Here is an 18,821-nt window from a genome sequence, read left to right as displayed (position 1 = left end):
GTCAGCACTGCACTGGGGATAGTTTGGTTTGATTAGATGTGCAGGTGTTGTTCTGTGTGTGCACTCGCACAGAACACACGCGCGCGCACACACACACACACACACACACACACACACACATTCCTCCACGGTGCTCTGGAAAATGCTTTAGCCCTTGCACTGAATAGAATCTTCTTTTCCTTTCCAAAACAGAAAACTGTCTTTTTTCGGTGTTTCTGAGGCAAAAGTTTGCTTTTTTTTTTTTTTGCTTTTTTTTTGGGTCACATCCGGTGATGCTCAGGGTTTATTCCTGGCTCTGCACTCAGGAATTACTCCTGGCGGTGCTCGGGGGACCCTATAAGATGCCAGGGATCGAACCCGGTCAGCCGCGTTCAAGGCAAACGCCCTGCCTGCTGTGCTATTGCTCTGGCCCCGCAAAGGTTTGATTCTTGAAGAGGTGCCAACTTTCCCCCTTGACTTCCTAAGTTCATGTGAAGATCATATCCACCCAAGCAGCAGGGGGGCATGACTCCGAGAAGAAGTGAGCTGTCCACAAGCACACGTTGGCTCTGGGCCAGAAGCGTCCCTGCGGGGATCTGACTCTGCACTCTGCTTCACCTCTGGGCTGGCCGTCTTTGCTGGAACTAAAAGAGGAATGGAGTGGGCAGGTGAAGGCAGAGCCCAGGTGGAGGACAGACGTCTCCTGGCTTGTGCACATACATGCTGGTGAAGAGCAGGTTGGTCACCTGCAAGTGCCCATGCTTCTGTGTGTGAATCTTATGGCGCAGTAGGGACATTATGAAGCCCTCTGCCTCTCGGTTCCTCCTTAGGAAAAGGGGGTGGTAAGCACCGGTTTCCTGGACTGTTGGTGGGACTACGAGCCATTGTCCCAGTCTGGAGTAGGTAAAGGGCATTGCGCAAAGAAAGCCACCCCCCCTCTCTTTTTTTTTTGGTCAAGATAATGTTCGGTTTTTTGGGTTTTTTTTTTTTTGCCTTTTGGGTCACACCCGGCGATGCTCAGGGGTTACTCAGGAATTACTCCCGGCAGTGCTTGGGGGACCATATGGGATGCTGGGAATCGAACCTGGGTCAGCTGCGTGCAAGGCAAACGCCCTACCCGCTGTGCTATGGCTCCACCCCCAAACATTGGTTTTCTGTAGCAAACAGCTCCTGATCATGAAAAAATAGGCTTACGTTTGACATCAGAGAGACTCAGTTCAGAGTCTCTTCTTGTTTCACGAGACTCAGTTTGGGAGAACCCGCAGAGCCGAGGAAGAGCCACACATGCGCCTTCTCTCCCCAGAGGACCCAGTCTGTCTTGCATCCGGACTCGGCTGCAGGTTTCAACTGCCTCAGCACTCAAGAGATGGTTGTTTTTGGAACAAACGCCGGTGGTGCCCGTCTCCATAGTACTGACAGTTTCCTTCATTGCACAGCCAGGATTCATGTTACAGCGTCGGGCTCGTTCTGCGCAGTTTCCTCCTTGAGTTCTCTCACAGCCAGGAAAAGTCTGTCCGTAATCTCTCAACTCCTAGGGTCTGGGGCCAGAGCATAATACTGTGGTTAGGGCCTCTGCCTGCCATGTATCCAACCTAGGCTTGATTCCTGGCACCCCATGGTTCTCCCCGAGCATCACCTAGAGATCCCCAAGTATTGCTGATGGTGGTCCTGCCCTCCCCTCCCCGGCACTGCCCTGACTGGCCTGATTATCTCATCACCCAGGGCCTGGGGGAACAGAAGATGAAGGAGTCTGAGAGGGAGAGGGCTCAATTTGTTGGAGGGCACGCCTGCCACGTGTGAGGCTTGAGTTTGACTCCTGGCACTGCCTTCTCCACCATCTTGTGTGTTCCTGGTGGCTCCAGAGCCCCATTGGAGTCTTGGTGGTGGGGTGGCCCCTACAAATCTGAAGTTCAGTGAAGTTAACTTAGTAAAAGTCACCAGAGCTGGAGCCAGAGTGATGGGACAGTGGTCACGGCGTTTGCCTTACAATGCGGCTCATCTGGGTTTGGTCCCTGACACCCCATATGGCCCCAGAGCCCAAACGGTCGTGATCTCTGATACTAGCATGATGGGGTTGAGGTTGGGAAAACTGTACACATGGAATTTGAACATGACTGGTTGTAAAGTTGGGTGCTTTGAATAACTTTGAAATTACAGAACCTCAACACATTTTTCCTTTTTTTGGAAAAGGTCGGGGCTGAAGTGATAGCACAGCAGTTAGGGCATTTGCCTTGCAAGCAGCCAACCCAGGTTCGATTCCCAGCATCCCATATGGTCCTCTGAGCACTGCCAGGAGTAATTCCTGAGTACAGAGCTGGGAGTAATCCCTGGGCATAGTCAGGTGTGACCCCCCAAAAAAAAGTCACCAAAGGTATTGGGAGAAACAGCATCCAGGGTCACACCCGGCGTTGCACAGGGGTTACTCCTGGCTCTGCACTCAGGAATTACTCCTGGTGGTGCTCGGGAGACCATATGGGATGCTGGGAATTGAAACTCGGGATGGCCACATGCAAGACAAACGCCCTGCCTGCTGTACTATTGTTCCAGCCCCGCAAAGTGACTTTGAAAGAGCAACTTTCCCGTGTAATGGCAGAAGGAGTGAAGCCCTGGACAGACAGCTTACCCCAAGCTCCTGGTAAATGAGCCGGAAAGCAGAAGGGGGCTGCCCGCTTGGCTGACTCCACCAACGTTGTTTATGTTCTTCACAGGGGACAGAACGGTCAGTGCTGCTACCTGCGTGTTCCTCCCCAACCACCCCCCCCCGCCCCGCGCCTGAGGCAGTGGCCCCCTCCCACGCCTTCCTGGGTAGCTGAACCCCAGAGAAGCTTATCTACCACTGGGGTCGGCATTGGGTGCTGTGATTTATAAGGGTGGGGGAGCCAACTTCTTTGGGGTGATCTTTCTGTGCCTTTATTCCATTCTGTCCATCTTCTAAGGGAGAGTTCCCACATTATTGGCTTTTTCAGATGAATAACTGAATCTCAGACATGGAGGGGGAATCACAGAGCCAGAAATCAGCAAAACACTGTTTTCTTTTTATTGCGCACGTGGCGGTGGGGGGGAGGGGGTGTCAGACACACTCCATGGTGCTCAGGGCTTATTCCTGACTCTGCTTAGGGATCTCTATTGGTGGACCTCAGAGAACTGTGTCAGGTGTTGGGCTCGAACCCAGGTTGACCGCATACAAGGCCAGGGCTGTGCCCGCTGTCCTATTGCTCTAGCCCCAGAAAGTCACCTGACTTTACCTGCATAAAACCTACAATGGAGTGACAGAAGAGGACCAGAGAGGCATTGCAGCAGTGTGTGTGTGTGTGTGTGTGTGTGTGTGTGTGTGTGTGTGTGTGTGTAGGGGTGTGTGGCGAGGGACCTGGGCCAGCAGGAAGGGGGAAGAGAACTAGGGCAGCGGGGCCCTTCCAGGGCATGCCTGCACCCCTCTCTCAGGAGCCAGAATTCTTCCAGGTGACTGAGGGGGCGCCCAGCAGCCCACACATCTGAGCTTCCAGGACTCCAGGACCTGCTGTGCCAGCCCCGGGCTGAGTTGGAAACAGTCTCTCATGGGCCTTCAGGGTGTGGTGCCATCAGAGAGAACACACCCCCTCAGATGCCCCAGAAGTACAAGGGGCCACGGGTGGTATGTCACGTCATTCCCTTGCAGTGTCAGACAAGGGTCTGTCTTTGGTGACCCATGGGGTGGCAGCGCAGGTCACCTGCAGGCTGGCTAGCAAGGCAGAGTCTTGGGCCCAGTTGGGCCCTCGAAGCCACCTCAGAATCCGACTGAGTCAGCCCCCGAGTGATGGAAGCTCCAGTGGCACTGGGCCTAGCGGTTGTGGGGGTTCCCCTTGCCCTCGTCCCCAGTGCTGGTTGTGACCTTCCAGCCAGCTGCACGGGGGGGAGACTTTAGTGATGGGTTTGCCAGTCGGGTGGCCTCGGGCCCTTCAGTGAGGCGCCTCTCCTCAGAGCAGCGAGGCTCAGTGAAGGTGCTCTGTGAGCCATAGAGGACCCCACAACGGTCAGACCCGGTGTTTGAACAGAACGTGTATCTGGGGGTGCCGTTTCAGCACCAGCTCTGCAGTTCAGGATCCCCGGGGAGCAGGAGAAAAGGGGGTTCGAGGCCAGCTCCTGGTCCCCAGGCTCCCATGAGGCCACCTTCTTGGCCTGATGGCATGGTTTCTCTCTCTGGAGGTGGCCAGCCTGTTCAGAAGCCCAGCTTGCCCCCTGATGCCTTGGGCCAGGGGGCAGAGGAGCCCCCCCAACGACCCCTCAGCCTTTCCCCTCCTTTCCTCCATTCTCCAGGCCCTCCTGCTGCTGCCCTGCCTTGAAATCCTGTTTCCAGGCAGGTGTCTGCGCTCTGATTGGCATCTCTGCCTGGACACAGGTTGACCCACTGGGCAACACCTGGGGAATAGCTGTGGGCAGCCCAGGGCGGTGGGTCTCTGGGGAACATCATCTGGTGTTTTGTGGGATGGGGGGGGGGGGGATGACAGGGAGGCGCCCGCAGCACCCGTGGCTCTGGCCTCCAAGCTGGCATGAATAATTGAGAGCTGGCAAGCCGGCTGCACGGGAGAGTTGCATTATGTAAAGCGGCGGGCGGCCGCGTGCGCGCATGCATGCGTGTGCCTGCGTGCCTGCGTGCGTGCGCGCGTGCGTGTGTGTGTGTGCGCGCGTGTCTGGGCTGCGCGCGGGGTGCGTGTGTGAGAGTGTGTGCGCGCGTGCGTGCAGGAGCTGGAGAGCAGCTGTGTGAGGGAGTCAGAGGAAGAGAGAGAAAGGCAGCGAGGCAGGCGAGGGAGAGAAGCGCGGGGCCGCGGCTGGGGCTGGTCTGCGGGTCTCAGGACCACCCCAACAGCAGCGGAGGCGCAGAGGGAGGTGGGGGCAAGGAACATAAAGGGGAGTCATGCTTAAGATTCCAGAGCCCTTTGGAAAAGCAGAGGAAGGAAGCGCCCCCTGCTCCTGAGAACCCCGCCCCCACTCCCTTCCCCTTAGAGGCATGGAGGGGGGGTCCCTGCTCCCCGCCCCCCACCCCCACTGCCCCGTGCATGAATGAATGAATGGGTTCCTCTCGGCACTCTGCACAGCACTCCACTACCGTTCCCATGGCGTCCAGGTCAGTGCTCGCTCGTGCTGGGGTGTGTGTGTGTATGTGTGTGTGTGTGTGTGTGTGTGTGTGTGAGCATGACAGAGATGGAGGGAGAGAGGCAGCGTGTCAGTCTATCTTTGTCTCCTGGGAGGGGGGGACGGGGGCACCCTGGGGGGGTCTAGTGAGCAGCGGAGGGTCTGGCTGGTCGCCCAGGAGAGGCAGAAGTGCATCCGCAGCCCGTGTTGTTTGCTCCTGTTCTGTGCTCAGGGCTGACATCATACTCCTGATGCCTCAGTCTCTCTCTTCCGGTTTCATTTCCCCCCCCCCCCCCCATTCCTCCCTCTCTCCCTCACAAGGAGCACCGTGATGCCACACTTGGGGGCCTAGGGATGTGATTGTGTGTGTGTTGGTGGGGGGTGGGGGGTCCCCTCAGCCTGGGAGACTTGTGGAGTGGCCTCTTGGAGCAGACGGCGAGGGCTGAATTAGCAGTGCGTCATGGAGCGCTGGCTGAGGGGGGGGGGGGGGGGAGGAGGTATACACATCAGACCATGTGCGGCTCTTCCCCGCCCACTCTGAGCTCTGGGGTCTCCCTCCCAGGAGGTGGCCACAGAGGGCTTTTCCAGAGGGGACACCCCCGGGAGCAGTGGGGATGGAGGGACGATGAGGAATCCGGCCCCCTGGAAGCAGGTGAGAGGGGAGGCAGCGGCTCCCGGCTCGGGGAGAGAAAGGATTTTATTCCGTGGCATTCGGCTCTGAGATTTGCCATGTGTCTTCAGAAAATAGATACCCAGCGACCGGCCCTTCCTCCCACACTCCTCCTCACATTGTTGGTTCTGCGCCTGACTGGGACGAGGGAAGGGAGCGAGGCGGGGGGCGTGGATCTTTGCTAGAAATCTGCTTCTGGGGGGTGCCCCCCTCACGCCATTGCTCTGTATCCTTCCCCACCTAGCCTGGAGTGACAGGCATGATGCCCACCTTTGCCTTGGGGAACATTCCACAAGTCCTGGGGAACGTGCTGGTCCTGGAGAAATGGAAGTTTGTGGGGGGCTGCCGGTTGTCGGGGGGGCAGGCGAGTGTTGTCAGCAAAGCCTCGGAGCACCAGCCTCTCTGGGCCTCTGCTGACCCTCCTGAGTGCCCTGGCATGTGGGATAGCTGTCGCCCTGGGAACTCTGGGAAGTACGAGCACCTTCCTCAGCGCTGTGTGGTAGGGGGATGTCAGCTCGTCAAAAGGGTCTTTTCAAGGTCATGTCCTGCAGACCAGGGCTTGGCCTCCCGTGTCTGGCCAGGACTAGAGAGGAGACGCTTCAGGCTGCATGGGCCTCACACTGTCCCAGCGCCTTGCCTCTGCCCTGGTCATGCAGAGAGCCCAGGAACCATCTGGGGTCACACTCACCTCACAAGGTTCCCAGGGAAACTGGGCCTGTGGGCTCTGAAATGCTCACTTCACAGAATTTTCACGTCCTAAGATATTCTTTTTGGGTGTTTGGTTGGTTGGTTGGTTGGTTTGCAGCCACCTAAGAAATGCAGAACCATTCTTGGCTTGGGCCTGTGGGTTGTTGTTTATTGGCTCACCCCAAATTCCCCCGCCCCCCATCGCCTGATGGGGAAATTCTGATTGTGAGCAGTCTGAGGTCTCCCTGGGAAGGTGTGAGGGCACGGGCAACCTTTGCTGGACACGTGGTTACACACGGACCTGCTCTCTACTTCCGCTGTTGGACAGATCAGGCCAATATCAGTGCTCTTAATGGTCTTACATGTGTGAGTCAAAAGGGAGGGTCCAGGGAGCAAGAGTTTGGACTCGGGAAAGACATTGGCTAAGGACTTAATTTCTCTAAGTCAGAGACGTTCTTGGGGTGTGGGTGTCCCATGGCTGTGAGCTCCTGTCCTGGAAAGTGTGCGTGAGGGCCGAGAGACGGGAGCTGGCCGCCTCCCCCTGGAACTGGCGTTTGGGTGGGACAGAGGCCGGGGCCGTGGGGGGGGGGGGGGGCTTCCCTGCAGAGACGCCTGCCTGTGCCACGTGCTCTCCCCTTCCTCCAGGCAGTAGCCGGAGATCGTCAGAGCCATGACTAATCCCACACTCCCCTGATTCAGAAGATGACTCCAAAAATATATGTTTGCACCGATTTCCGAAGCACACAGTGATGGTTCTGCTCTATTCTGGGCTCGTCAGACCCCTTCTGTGCTGTACCACAACTATTTCTGGGAATCGCGGTGGAAGGGGGATCAGGATGCCTGGAATCCTGTCAGAGGCCAGAGAAGCCCCCCGCTCCCCTAGGGTTCTGCCCCTGCACCCTGAGGGACTAGAGCCTTGCAGAACCAGTCTGCTGAAAAGGACTCAGTTTCTCCTTTGCCAAGGAGGTAGAAATATAACCTGTGTTAGGAAGCCACAGGAAGCAGTTTTATCTCAAAGAAGTTGCTTAAGGAGAAGCACCCTTCATTAACATCACTCGGTGCGTGGCCCCAGCAAACACTTGGGAGAGAGGTAGAGGCAGTGATGTTGACCTACTGAAGCAAGTGAGAGAAAGCAGGATTATTCAAAGACAAGAGGATCGAGTGCTGGCCAAGTTACAGCGGAGAAACCCTCAAGTGCGAGGAAGCTAGATTTATTTCTGAAAGTGGGGTATAAAGGAATCGGGGCAGTAGCTCAAACGTGGAGCACTCTCCTTGCACGTTTGAGGCCCTCACTCTGATTCCCCGCACCACCAACAAAAAGGCCCTGAGCATCCTTAAGAAATCTGTTCCTGGGGCTGGAGCGATAGTACGGCAGTAGGGCATTTGCCTTGCATGCAGCCAACCCGGGTTTGATTCCCAGCATCCCATATGGTCCCCCGAGCACTGTCAGGAGTCATTCTGAGTGCAGAGCCAGCAGTAAGCCCTGAGCACAGCCGAGTGTGACCCAATAAGAAAAAGAAAAGAAATCTGTTTCTTTTCATCGTGCAGAATGGTCCCGTGGGGGCAGGGAGCAGTGACTTGAGTTTGGATCAAGGAGCTCAGGGTTTGTCCAGCAGAGCCCAGCTGGGCAGAGGGGGCTGCCTGCACATCCCCTTCGCCCTGGCTCTCCCCCTGTGCCTGTGTGATGTCCAGCTGTTAAGTCAGACAGGGCTGGGCTTGGCTCCCCGCGGGCCTGGGAGGGCTTGCTGAGCGCCTGGCTCTGCGGAGAGTCGGGGAATACCTCTCTGAGCAGGGAGCACTGAGGCCATCCTCCCGCTGCGTGCTCCCACCTCCTCCCCGAGCACCCCCAAGCCGGCCGTGCTGGTCCCCTCTAACCCGCAGGCCACCCAAGCAGAGGGGAGGTTAGGGCTCTGAATTGGTCCCATGGCCCAGATGGCTCTTGTGTCTGGCCGGGTCCTTTGCCCAGTGCATGCCCAGGGACACTGTACCCTGGAGTCCCCAGCCGCACCCCTATATGCTCCCTGCTCTCTGCGGATGCGGCATGCAGGCCACATGCAGCCTGGCCACATGGAGCTGCCGCAGGTCCCCCACCTCCCTGCTGCCCCCCTTGCTGATGGGGAGCCCAGGGATGGGGACAGAATCTTGGCAGGAGTTTGTCACTCATCAGTCTCCCTCCAGAGGGGGTATCCTTCGCAGCAGGTGCCCGAGTGTCACCGGGCACGGCACACGGACCGTGGGTGACAGCTCAGGTCCACTGGCCTACCCGGTGGCTGTCTTTCTCCCGGAAGAGAGGGTGGGGGTGTGAATGACGCCCTGAGCTCCCCGCGGGCCCCTCCGGGCTCTCGAGTCTCCCACTATCTCCCATGATTTATTGAATGGAATGAATCATCGTGAATGACAAGGCTGTGGTGGTTCATGATTGAGTTTCAGGGTCACAGTGTTTGAGTGTCCGTCCCTTCATCAGTGCCCGCTTCTCCCTAACCATGTCCCCAGTTTCCCTCCTGACCCCCAGCCTGCCTCTCTGGCAGACACTTTTTCCTTTTTTCCCCTCATAGTCACGACCTTTTGCAATACTGTTACTAAGAGGGTAGCAGGCATCTCACTTCACCCCCACTCAGCACCCAGGTCTGGTCCAGAGTGACCACTTTCCTCCATCCTTCTAGTGGTCCCTTCCCAGACCTCCCGTCCTCCCCGACTGGGGCATCTTCCCACCAGGACCCGCTCTCCTGCCCTTCATGTCTATTGTCTTTTCATCACCTCAGTAGCTCTTTTCTTGTTATTTGTTCTTGTTTTTTGGGGGGTTACACCTAACAGTGCTCAGGGCTTACTCCTGGCTCTGCATTCAGGGATCACTCCTGGCAGGGCCCGGAGGACCCTATGGGATGCCGGAGATCAAATCCAGGTCAGCCACATACAAGACAAGCGCCCTTCCCTGCTGATTTGGTCCTTTTAACTCCTCACCCTAGCAAAGTTCGGTTAGAATCACCGGACAGACCCAAGCACTCCAGTATACAGAATGATAAAGTGCTTTTTCCCAAGGGCAGATGGCAGACAGCTCAGGGATTGAAATTCATGTGCTTGGTGTCTCGACTCGTGAGTGACCAACCCACAGAAGAATCTGGGTGTGATGTCATATCTCAGTTTTCCCGGATCAAGAAGTCAGAAAAAGAATGAATGAGCAAGTCTTCCAGGAACGCAGACTGGGGTCAGCTTAAGGAAGAACTGGGTGACAGAGCATCCGAACCAGGGTGAATGGTTTGCAGAGTCATTCCATTGTTCTGGAAGCAGGATGTGTGAGTCCAGTATGTGCCAATCATGGACCTCCTGGAGGCCCTGTGGAGTGTTCAGCTCAGTGAGAAATTATGGCACCAAACCCCAGAGTATTTCAACTCCTCATTGGTGCCGGGAAGAAGAAAAGCAGTGTGATGTGCCCGTGATGAGCCCAGGTCAGGGGGCCTCTGCCACAGTCCTTCTAGGTAACCTGCTTCAGCAACCTGGAGCTTTGACCTGAAGTTTGAAAAGGAAGCAGGATTGAAAACGCCAAGCATTCCATTTCAGAACAAAGGACCAGAATGGAACAACTCCAAGATGAATCCTGGTCAAGGCTGAGCTTGGTGTGGTCAAGGAGCAGAAAGAGTCAGATCTGTGGGGCTGGAGCGATAGCACAGCGGGAAGGGCTTTTGCCTTGCACGCGACCGACCCGGGTTCAATTCCCAGCATCCCATATGGTCCCTGAGCACCACCAGGAGTAAGTCCTGAGTGCAGAGCCACAAGTAACCCCTGTGCATCACTGAGTGTGATCCAAAAAGGAAAAAAAAGTCAAATCTGCAAGAGGGAGGAAGGGGGTGAGAGGAAGTGGAGGGGCAGGTATCTGGGCCTGGGTTCCGGAAGCAGCAGCAGACAGGAAGCAGAATGGAGTTGGTGTGGTCAGGGGCTCTGTGTGTGTGTGTGTGTGTGTGTGTGTGTGTGTGTGTGTGTGTGTGTGTGTGTGATTCTCATACAGGTTCGTGGATTTCTTTAGCCCTTTCGAAGGCTGTCACAGTTTGTTCCTCTTCAAAGAGTCCATAGAGATAACAGGAGCCTGGTAGAACCCAAATAAACTGATTTTGTTTTTGAAGGCAGGGGGAAAAGTGGGTCAGGCTGTTTTGGCATTTCAAGCATGGAGTTCTGGTTCTGTTGCAGGCCCTGGTCTCCATGGAAATGAAAAATAGTGTTTGTCATGCCTGCTCCTGTATTGAATTCCAAACTCTGGGCCCAGCAGAAGCTGCAGGGAGCGGGGAAGTAGATGCACGGAGGCTGGGCCTCGGTGGCGAGAGCCTTGCCCTGCCCTTCAGCTCTGACAGAGGGGCCAGCCATTTCTGCCCGTCTCCCATCGTGCACCCTGCCACTCTCTGGACCAGCCCACATCTGATGGGAAACCCAGTTCTACTGTCTTTGGCCCAAGATGGTCCCTGGACCTCAATCTCATTAACTGCTGCTTAACGAACAAAGTCTCGGTTAGAATGTTCCCCCGTGCCCCGGGGTTGCGCCCAGTCTGCAGTCAGCCCTCAGGCGATGGTCCTGAGACTAAATTCGCTGGCTGGCTCCAGCGGTTTGGATGGGTGCTGCCACCGTATCCCCCTCCCCTCATAAGAATTTCTTTTAAAACTTCCCAGAGGGGGGCTGGAGTGATAGCACAGCGGGTAGGGCGTTTGCCTTGCACGCGGCCTACCCGGGTTTGATTCCCAGCATCCCATATGGTCCCCTGAGCACTGTCAGGAGTGATTCCTGAGTGCAAAGCCAGGAGTAACCCCTGAGCATCGCCAGGTGTGACCCAAAAAGCAAAAAAAAAAAAAAAAACCCTTCCCAGAGTTCCTTGAAGCTGATGTGGAAGGAGAAGAAGGGGTCAGTTACGGCTTGTTGGCCTTGGGGCACGCTCGGAGAATCTACGGTCATGTGGGCTGTTGAATATGGGGACCAGTGAAGGACAGAGTGCAGAGAGGGTGGGGTTCTGGGCCATCGGGGACACTGTGAGCCCCTCTGGGTGACCGGGGATCCCTGGGTCCCTGGAGGCTTCTCTTTGTGTGTGCCAGTTCCGGGCAGTCCTCTGATTACACCTTTTTGGTTCCAACTTTCGGACCACCTGTGTCCCAAGATAACCTGTGTACTTCACCCCGCAGTTTGGCATGGAAGGTCCCCATGGGATTTCAGCAAGGATCCCTACCCCCTGGGCCGGGGCTCGGAGTAATATGTGACGCTTAAGCTCTGGCCCTGGTGGCAAGTGGCTGTTCTCCACGGGACTCTGCACTTGGCGCAGAGTAAACTTTTTTTGGGGGGGGTAAAGGCCCTCCCGTTGATCATCGATTTGCTCGAGCGGGCCCAGTAACGTCTCCATTGGAGACTTTTGTTGTTACTGTGTTTGGCATGTCGAATATGTCACGGGGAGCTTGCCAGGCCCTGCCGTGCGGGCGAGATACTCTCGGTAGCTTGCCGTGCTCTCCGAGAGGGGCGGAGGAATCGAACTCGGGTCGGCCATGTTGGCTGCGTGCAAGGCAAACGCCCTACCACTGTGCTATCACTCCAGCCAGAGTAAACTTGAAGAGGAGGGAAATGCCGTCCAGGGTGCTGCTCCGAGCATTCTCAGGCGTGCCCACCTGCAGACTGAGCAGCGGAGCAAGTCAGTGAGGCCGAGTGTCTCTCCTAGACGCCACCTGGGAACCACAGTGAGACAGGAGGGCCCCGGTCCCTGCCCGCAGAGAAGGAGAGGGTAGGGTCCGGCCCTGCGCACCCTCAGGCCTTGCCCGTCCAGGTCCAGTGTCCTGGAGGATGTGCAGACAGACGGGTGGGGAGGGGAAGTCACCGAGTGAGTTTCCTGCTTTGCTCTAAGGAGGCGGGCCCAGGGGAGCTGGGGGCATGGCTGGGGATTACTATTTACCCACTCCTACCCCACCCTCCAGAGCTTTAGCTGGAGTGTCCTGCCCATCTTCCTGGCTTTAGGTTTGTTTTATGAGGGTGCAGAGAAAATGCTAAGTGACCAGCAGGAATTCAGAGCTGACAAATCATTGGTGGACAGACCAACCCAGGGATGCTGTATGTAAATGTCATGCAAATGTTATGCAAATTCACCTGCCATCTTCCTGTCTCCGGTACTTGACAGGGGTGCGGTGGGGTGGGGAGAAACAGAGGTAGAGTCCCATGGCCGTTTGCAGGGCACATACAGAGCCTGTCTACAGGACTCTCGAGATGATTGGGTGGGGGTTTTGATCCTGCATTCCGGAGAAGGGAACTAAAGCCTTCTTTATGATAATTTGCAGCTCATTCGTGCCTATGGAACATCTATTCTGTATCAGGCCGTGGGCTCAGTTTTACTTATTTGATTGCACACAATAGATCTTTTCTGGAAAATGAGCTCCGAGGCCAGGACCACACAGCCTGTGGTCGGCCTGGGCACCCCCCCAACCCTCTGCCCACTGCCATGGCACAGACAGGCAGAGGGTAGTGTCCCGGAAGACTCCACTCACCAGGAAGTGCTGCGTTCAGAGCTGGCTCCCCGCAGGTCCAGCCCGGGGCCTTCCCTGTGGGCCTGGCCCTGGAATATCAAGGCAGGAGGCAGCGTGCAGGTGTAGGGAGGCGGGGCGCCCATCTGACGGGGTTCACCACCCTCTGCCCTGCAGGACAGGTGGAGGAGCAGAGGAGGGCCCAGGGCAGTCTCTGAAGCAGAAACGATCGATTCCCCCGAGGACAAACAAGTGCCCCAAATGAGGAACGAGGGGGACAGCAGATGACCATTGTTCTGGGCATAGGGTTCTCAGAAATGAACGGCTGACTGGGCACGGCGCTGACTTGCTGCCAGGTCCGCCTGCGCTCAGCACAGGCGGCTTCCTGGGGCGAGCTGGCAGACGGGTGCCCCAGGCAGCCTGTGTGCCACCAGCCACCCCAGTCGTGGCAGAAGGATTCTGGGGTCATCTGGGGGCAGAGACCTCAGACAGGAGCGGGGAAGGGCACGGCTGCCCCCTGCCTTCCCCAGAGTGGGCTACAGGGAGTGTGGTACCTTTCTCCTGGGGAGAGGTGAGAGGTGAGGATGGCGGTGAGGATGGCAGGGTGTGTCCTGGGCTCTGGCAGATTCCTTGGTATCACGCGGCTTCATTTTAGTTTTGGTCCAGTCCTCCAGGGATAGACTCAAAGGTCCTGGGCCCGCCAGGCATGCGCCCAGCCCTGACCCCTGATTTCTCTCTCTCTCTCTCTCTCTCTCTCTCTCTCTCTCTCTCTCTCTCTCTCTCTCTTAAACCATATGGGATACCGGGGATTGAACGCAGGTTTACCGTTTGCAAGGTAAACACTCTACCCGCTGTACTATCACTCCGGCCACTCCTGATTTCTCTTGATTTCTTTATTGTTACCTTTCGGTTTGGGGACCACCCCCGGCGGTGGTCAGGCGTTCCTCCTGGCTCTGCACTCAGGAGTAACTCCTGGCAGGGCTCGAGACGACGAGGTGCTGGGGATTGAACCCAGGTCGGCTGGGTGTGAGGCAAGCGCCCTCCCTGCTGTGCTGTATCTCCCGCCCGCCCCCCCAACCCTGGCTCTCTTTCTTTAAACCTGGTGTCTGCCATGCTTTTTCAGACCTTTGTCCACGCTTGTGTTTGTCTTTTAGGGAGGACATATTCTCACTTTTCCTTCTGTCGTGGCCACTTCTTTTTTTTTTTTTAATCTTTATTAGTGAAACACCATGAGGTACAGTTGTAGACTTACAAATTTCTGTGCTTGGGTTTCAGTTATACAATGATCGGGTACCCATCCCTCCACCAGTGCCCATTTTCCACCACCACTGATCTTAGTATCCCTCCCACCCCCCATCCCCCCTATTCCACCCTGCCTCTGTGGCAGGGCGTTCCCCTTTGTTCTCTCTCCCTTTTGGGTGAGTGGCAATCATGTTCGGTCTATAGTTGCCGTGGCCACTTCTAACTGCACAGTGGCTTTGCCTACTGACTGACCTCCCCTGCTCCCAGCCCAGGTTCAGGGGCCTTGAGCACGCCTTTCCTGATGTCTTCCTCCTGCCTTGTTCCCTCTGCTTGCTCTGTGTCCCTTCCCCCTCCCCGCCCCCACTTCAGTGCTTCTGTGAAGATGGGGGGAGGGGAGCGAACCTTCCTGGCTCTTCCCAACCCACACGCCCCAGCCCAAGAAGCTGCCCTTTCCAGCCAGTAGGAACACGAGGCCTGCTTGCCTCCGGGTCTCTGGAGATGGGGAGAAACAGAGACCCACAGACAACATCGCCGCCCTGCCCGGGGAAGTGGCCTCTTATTAGGCTTCTTGGTGTCAGGTTGATTGTTGAACCCATCGATCCTAAACTCTGGAACTTCCAGGTGCCCACTCCTTCAGTAACCATCTTCCTTTCCTTTCTACAGTAAATCCAAGGTTGCTCGCAGCTTTATAAATCTTAGGATTCTAGGGTTGGAGTGATCATCCAGTGGGGAGGGAGTTTGCCTTGCATGCAGCCGACCCAGATTCAATCCCCGACATCCCATAGGGTCCCCCAAGCATCGCCAGGAGTGATTCCTGAGTGCAAAGCCAGGAGTAAGCCCTGAGCATTGCTGGAGTTTGTGGCCCAAAACTCCAACCCTGTACCTCGTAAAAAAGAGCACTTAAGATCTGACGTTGTTCCGTCCGTTGATGGTGGCAGGGCCTGAGTCAGGGTGTCTTCTAGTCTATTTGAAAGACCGTGCTATGTGTTAGGAGATGCAGAGAGAAGGGTTTGTTTGCTCGGGAAGACATTCGTATCCGGGACAGTGAGGTGCTGGCAGCATCGCCATCAGTTCAGGAGTGCTTTCGCTGACTTTGAACTACAAGCATTTCTTCCTGTAAAGCTGAGTTCAAGTGAAAGGGAGAAGCTTGGAGCCAGATCAAGGCTGGTGGGTACTCGGACCAACTGAGTTTTCAATATCGGTGTCATTGTTGGTTGGTGTCCCCAGAGGGGGGAAATGACGTTTCAGAGAATGAGGTGGACACGCCGTGTGAAGAGAGAGCCTGGCACCAGGGCCTGGAGCAGTGCCCGTGACTAGGGCCAGGTTCCTGGGGACAGGCTGGAGTCGGGACATTGGGGAACTGCTCCACCGTAGTTGGGAGTTCAGAGTTGACCCAATGGGAATAGGAAGTCGGAAGAGGGCAGGATGGTCATCATGCAAATTATGGGCCAAAGCCATTGGACAGTAGGAAGGGCGCTTGCTTTGCACGTGGCCGACCTGGGTTTGATCCCCAGCACCCTATATGGTCCCCTGAGCACCACCAGGAACAATTATTTTCCTGATAAACAGCTACTGAATGCTTGGATTTGAGAACAGACTCATCATCTGGGCCTGTGTCATAGCACACAGCCCATCTGTACAGCTTGAACTTGTCCCTTGATTTGTCAGTAACACAACTTGATTGATCATAATTTTGTTGTTTTTGGGGGTTTTGTTATTTTTAAAGGACTGGAGTGATAGCACAACGGGTAGGGCGTTTGCCTTGCACGCGGTCGACCCGGGTTTGATTCCCAGCATCCCATATGGTCCCCTGAGCACCAACAGGAGTAATTCCTGAGTGCCTGAGTGTATGAGCCAGGGGTAAACCCTGTGCATCACCAGGTGTGACCCAGAAAGGAAAAAAAAAGCCAGTAATATCCATTAATATCTCCTAGTTTCCTCAGGAGGTTCGATTCGATGAATTAACACTTTATAAACACTTGGCACTACTCTGGAACACCCCACAAACAAACAAACAAACCTTTCTAAGCCTTTGGCTATTTTTGTTCATATTCATAGTTTGGAGCTTCGTGGAATTGGGGTCTGTCTGAGCCGTGGGCACGAGTGGGTCATGCTCGTGCTGGAGGTTTGTTTTAGGGGCCTCAACCCAGAGCCTCATTGCATGAGGCAGATCTCTCCCGGCCCCTTTTGGGGAGGTTTGGTTCTGCCATCCTTCGGGCCAGTGCACTGGGCCCGGGGTGCACCCCCACAGTCCTTAGGCCCACGCCTTAACTCCCGACAGGACAGTCTCGAAGCTTTCATCCACAGAGACTTTAAAAAAACTTTCAGAAAAAAAGGTAGGAATTGGGACGGTCCCAGAGGCACGAGCAGACATCCCTCAGGAAAACCCAGAGGGAAAGGATGCTCCCCATCAGGGCACGAGTGGTAGAAGTCCGGAGACCGGCATAGCAGAGAGGGACGGGTGTGTAGGGCCAGGACCCTGGACCCCTTGGGGAGTAGAAGGAGACATAAGACACTGAAAGTCGCTGGGTGTCCCTGTTCTCCGTCTCGCAGAGAACTTTGGATCTCATTCTGAGGATCTCATGGCAGAAGTGTGTGCAAATAAGCAAGAAGAAGAGGGGGTGAAGAGCCCCACTTGGGAGAGAGCGTCTTAGGCAAGCATGCCGCGGCCCTGGGGCAGGGAGCAGGGGATGCTCAAGCGTGGTGGCTGTTTGCTCTTCAGGCCATGCTCTGCCTGGAACACACGTCTCGCTTCCTTATCTCTCTCTCTGCTTGCTTTCACCACTCCAGAGAAGCCCGTGTTCTCTCCTAAACATGTGCTCCCTCTCTGTTCTCTCTCCTCGCATTTTTTCCAAAGAAGTTTTGTGTAATAAAAACTCTCTTGCTTTACCTTTTTTCTTTCTTTTTTCTTTTTTTTGTCACACCCAGCGATGCTCAGGGCTTCCTCCTGACTCTGCACTCAGGAATCACTCCTGGCGATGCTCAGAGGACCGTATAGGATACCAGGGATCGAAACCGGGTTGGCCGCATGCAAGGCAAAAGCCCTCCCCGCTGGACTATCACTCCAGCCCCTCTCTTGCTTTTCTTGAAAAGCACATGAAACAAATCAAAAGGGAGCTTGGTAGAAAGCGTTGATTGGGATGTAGCAGCTCAGGGTCGATGGGATGAGGTGGGATACACAGTTCCCGGCTGAGACCCTGGGATGCTCTGGGCGCCAACCTCAGAGCCGGAGGCGAGGAGGAAAGATGACACGCTCGTTTTTGAGCCTCGGAGGGGTTGGGGAGAATTTGTTGGGAAGAAATTTCCACTCGGCAGTTAATCTGGGGCTGACACCGACAGGTGTCACCGGCAGAGGCATGCTTCACTTCCCATCGAGTTAAAGACCTAGAAAGTGGACAGTGCAGGACCCCCTCTCCGTGGGGGAGGGTCTGCGTGCTTAAGGAGCCCGAGAAGAGAGTGGCCGGGTGGGAGGAAGGCGAGGACGGGGACGCTCGGGAACAGCATGGCCGATGGCCTCCTGCGCAGGGCTGAGGGGGACAGTGCCCTGGAAACTTTATGGCTGATGTTGAAAGCAGAAGTTCTGCCTCCTGGGGCAGTCCGGAGAGGGCCCTCGACCGTGAGGGACCCTCGTGGACATCCAGGGTGAGATTCCCGCAGCCAGGGGTAGTCAGGGTGAATTGGAATTTCCGCCTACCCTTGGAGAAGACACCCTCAGTGACCAGTGCAGATCCAGGGCTGGGCAAGCGATGGACTTCCTCTCGGCCCCCACACCCGCAGATGGCCATTCCGGAAGGACAGGACCAGAGCTGAGCTGCCAGCTCAATGGGTCCGAGATGCCCGGTGTTTGGGGTCATCCATGAGCATCCGAGAAAGGCACCTGTGTGTGCTTGCAGGGGCTGCTCCCCCCCTCCTGGGCTCCCCATGATGTGACGTCACAGCCAGGAGTCTCAGGGCAACTGAGTGTGAGTCCAGGTCAGTGGGTGGAGCCATGGTGGGAAACAACAGCATTTTTTTGTTTTGTTTTGTTTTTTCGCTTTTGCTTTTTGGGTCACACCCGGCAATGCTTAGGGGTTACTCCTGGTTCTGCACTCAGGAATCATTCCTGGCGGTGCTCGGGGGATCCTGTGGGATGCCGGGCATCGAACCTGGGTCAGCCGCATACAAGGCAAACTCCCTCCCTGCTATACTATCACTCCAGGCCTCAAGAGCATTTCTGAGTAAGTTGCTCTGTGAATCCTCCCGAAGCCAGTGGCCAGTGTTCCGTGGTGGTCCATGCGGCCCTTCCTCCCCTGCCTGACTAGTCTCGGGGCTCCTTCCTGTTCTCTGGATCCAGAACCCCAGATTGATAGTTATGCTGATGCAAATAGTTCCAACGGACAGCTGAGGTCACAGCTGATCTCCATGCAAATGACGGCGTCCCTGTTCCCTACGGCAGCCTGGGACAGAGCATCCCGGCTGGACAGCCCTGGGTCCTAGGTGCTGCCTACTGGGGGTGAGGGGGTGGTGGGACCCTGGTACTCTCCACCCCTCCCCTGTCCTTCTGCAGCTTTCTGGTTAATCTTGCTTTCATTCCCATTCGCTCGCGCTCTGTCTCTATCTCTGTGTGTGTGTCTCTTTTCTCTCTCTTTCCCCCCCCCCTCATTATTGGGGGTCATATC

General features: G+C 56.0%; 1 protein-coding gene across 13 annotated transcripts in view; it reads left to right on the top strand.

Moving 5' to 3' along the window:
• GRAMD1B (GRAM domain containing 1B) overlaps positions 1-18,821 on the top strand; it is a 217,054-nt gene that overhangs the window by 169,255 nt on the left and 28,978 nt on the right. Inside the window, exon 1 of one of the 13 annotated variants that reach the window (XM_056114939.1) lies at positions 4,699-5,080. The exons of the other annotated variants lie outside the window; for them this stretch is intronic. Coding sequence (XP_055970914.1) covers positions 5,025-5,080 — 56 coding nt within the window. The 5' untranslated portion in view covers positions 4,699-5,024. Of the gene's footprint in view, positions 1-4,698; positions 5,081-18,821 lie in introns of those variants that run through there. 13 annotated transcript variants of the gene reach the window in all.

The sequence above is a fragment of the Sorex fumeus genome, unplaced genomic scaffold (assembly GCF_029834395.1).
Source record: "Sorex fumeus unplaced genomic scaffold, SorFum_2.1 ptg000028l, whole genome shotgun sequence".
Lineage (NCBI taxonomy): Eukaryota > Metazoa > Chordata > Mammalia > Eulipotyphla > Soricidae > Sorex > Sorex fumeus.
This window is presented reverse-complemented; position numbering and strand designations above follow the sequence as displayed.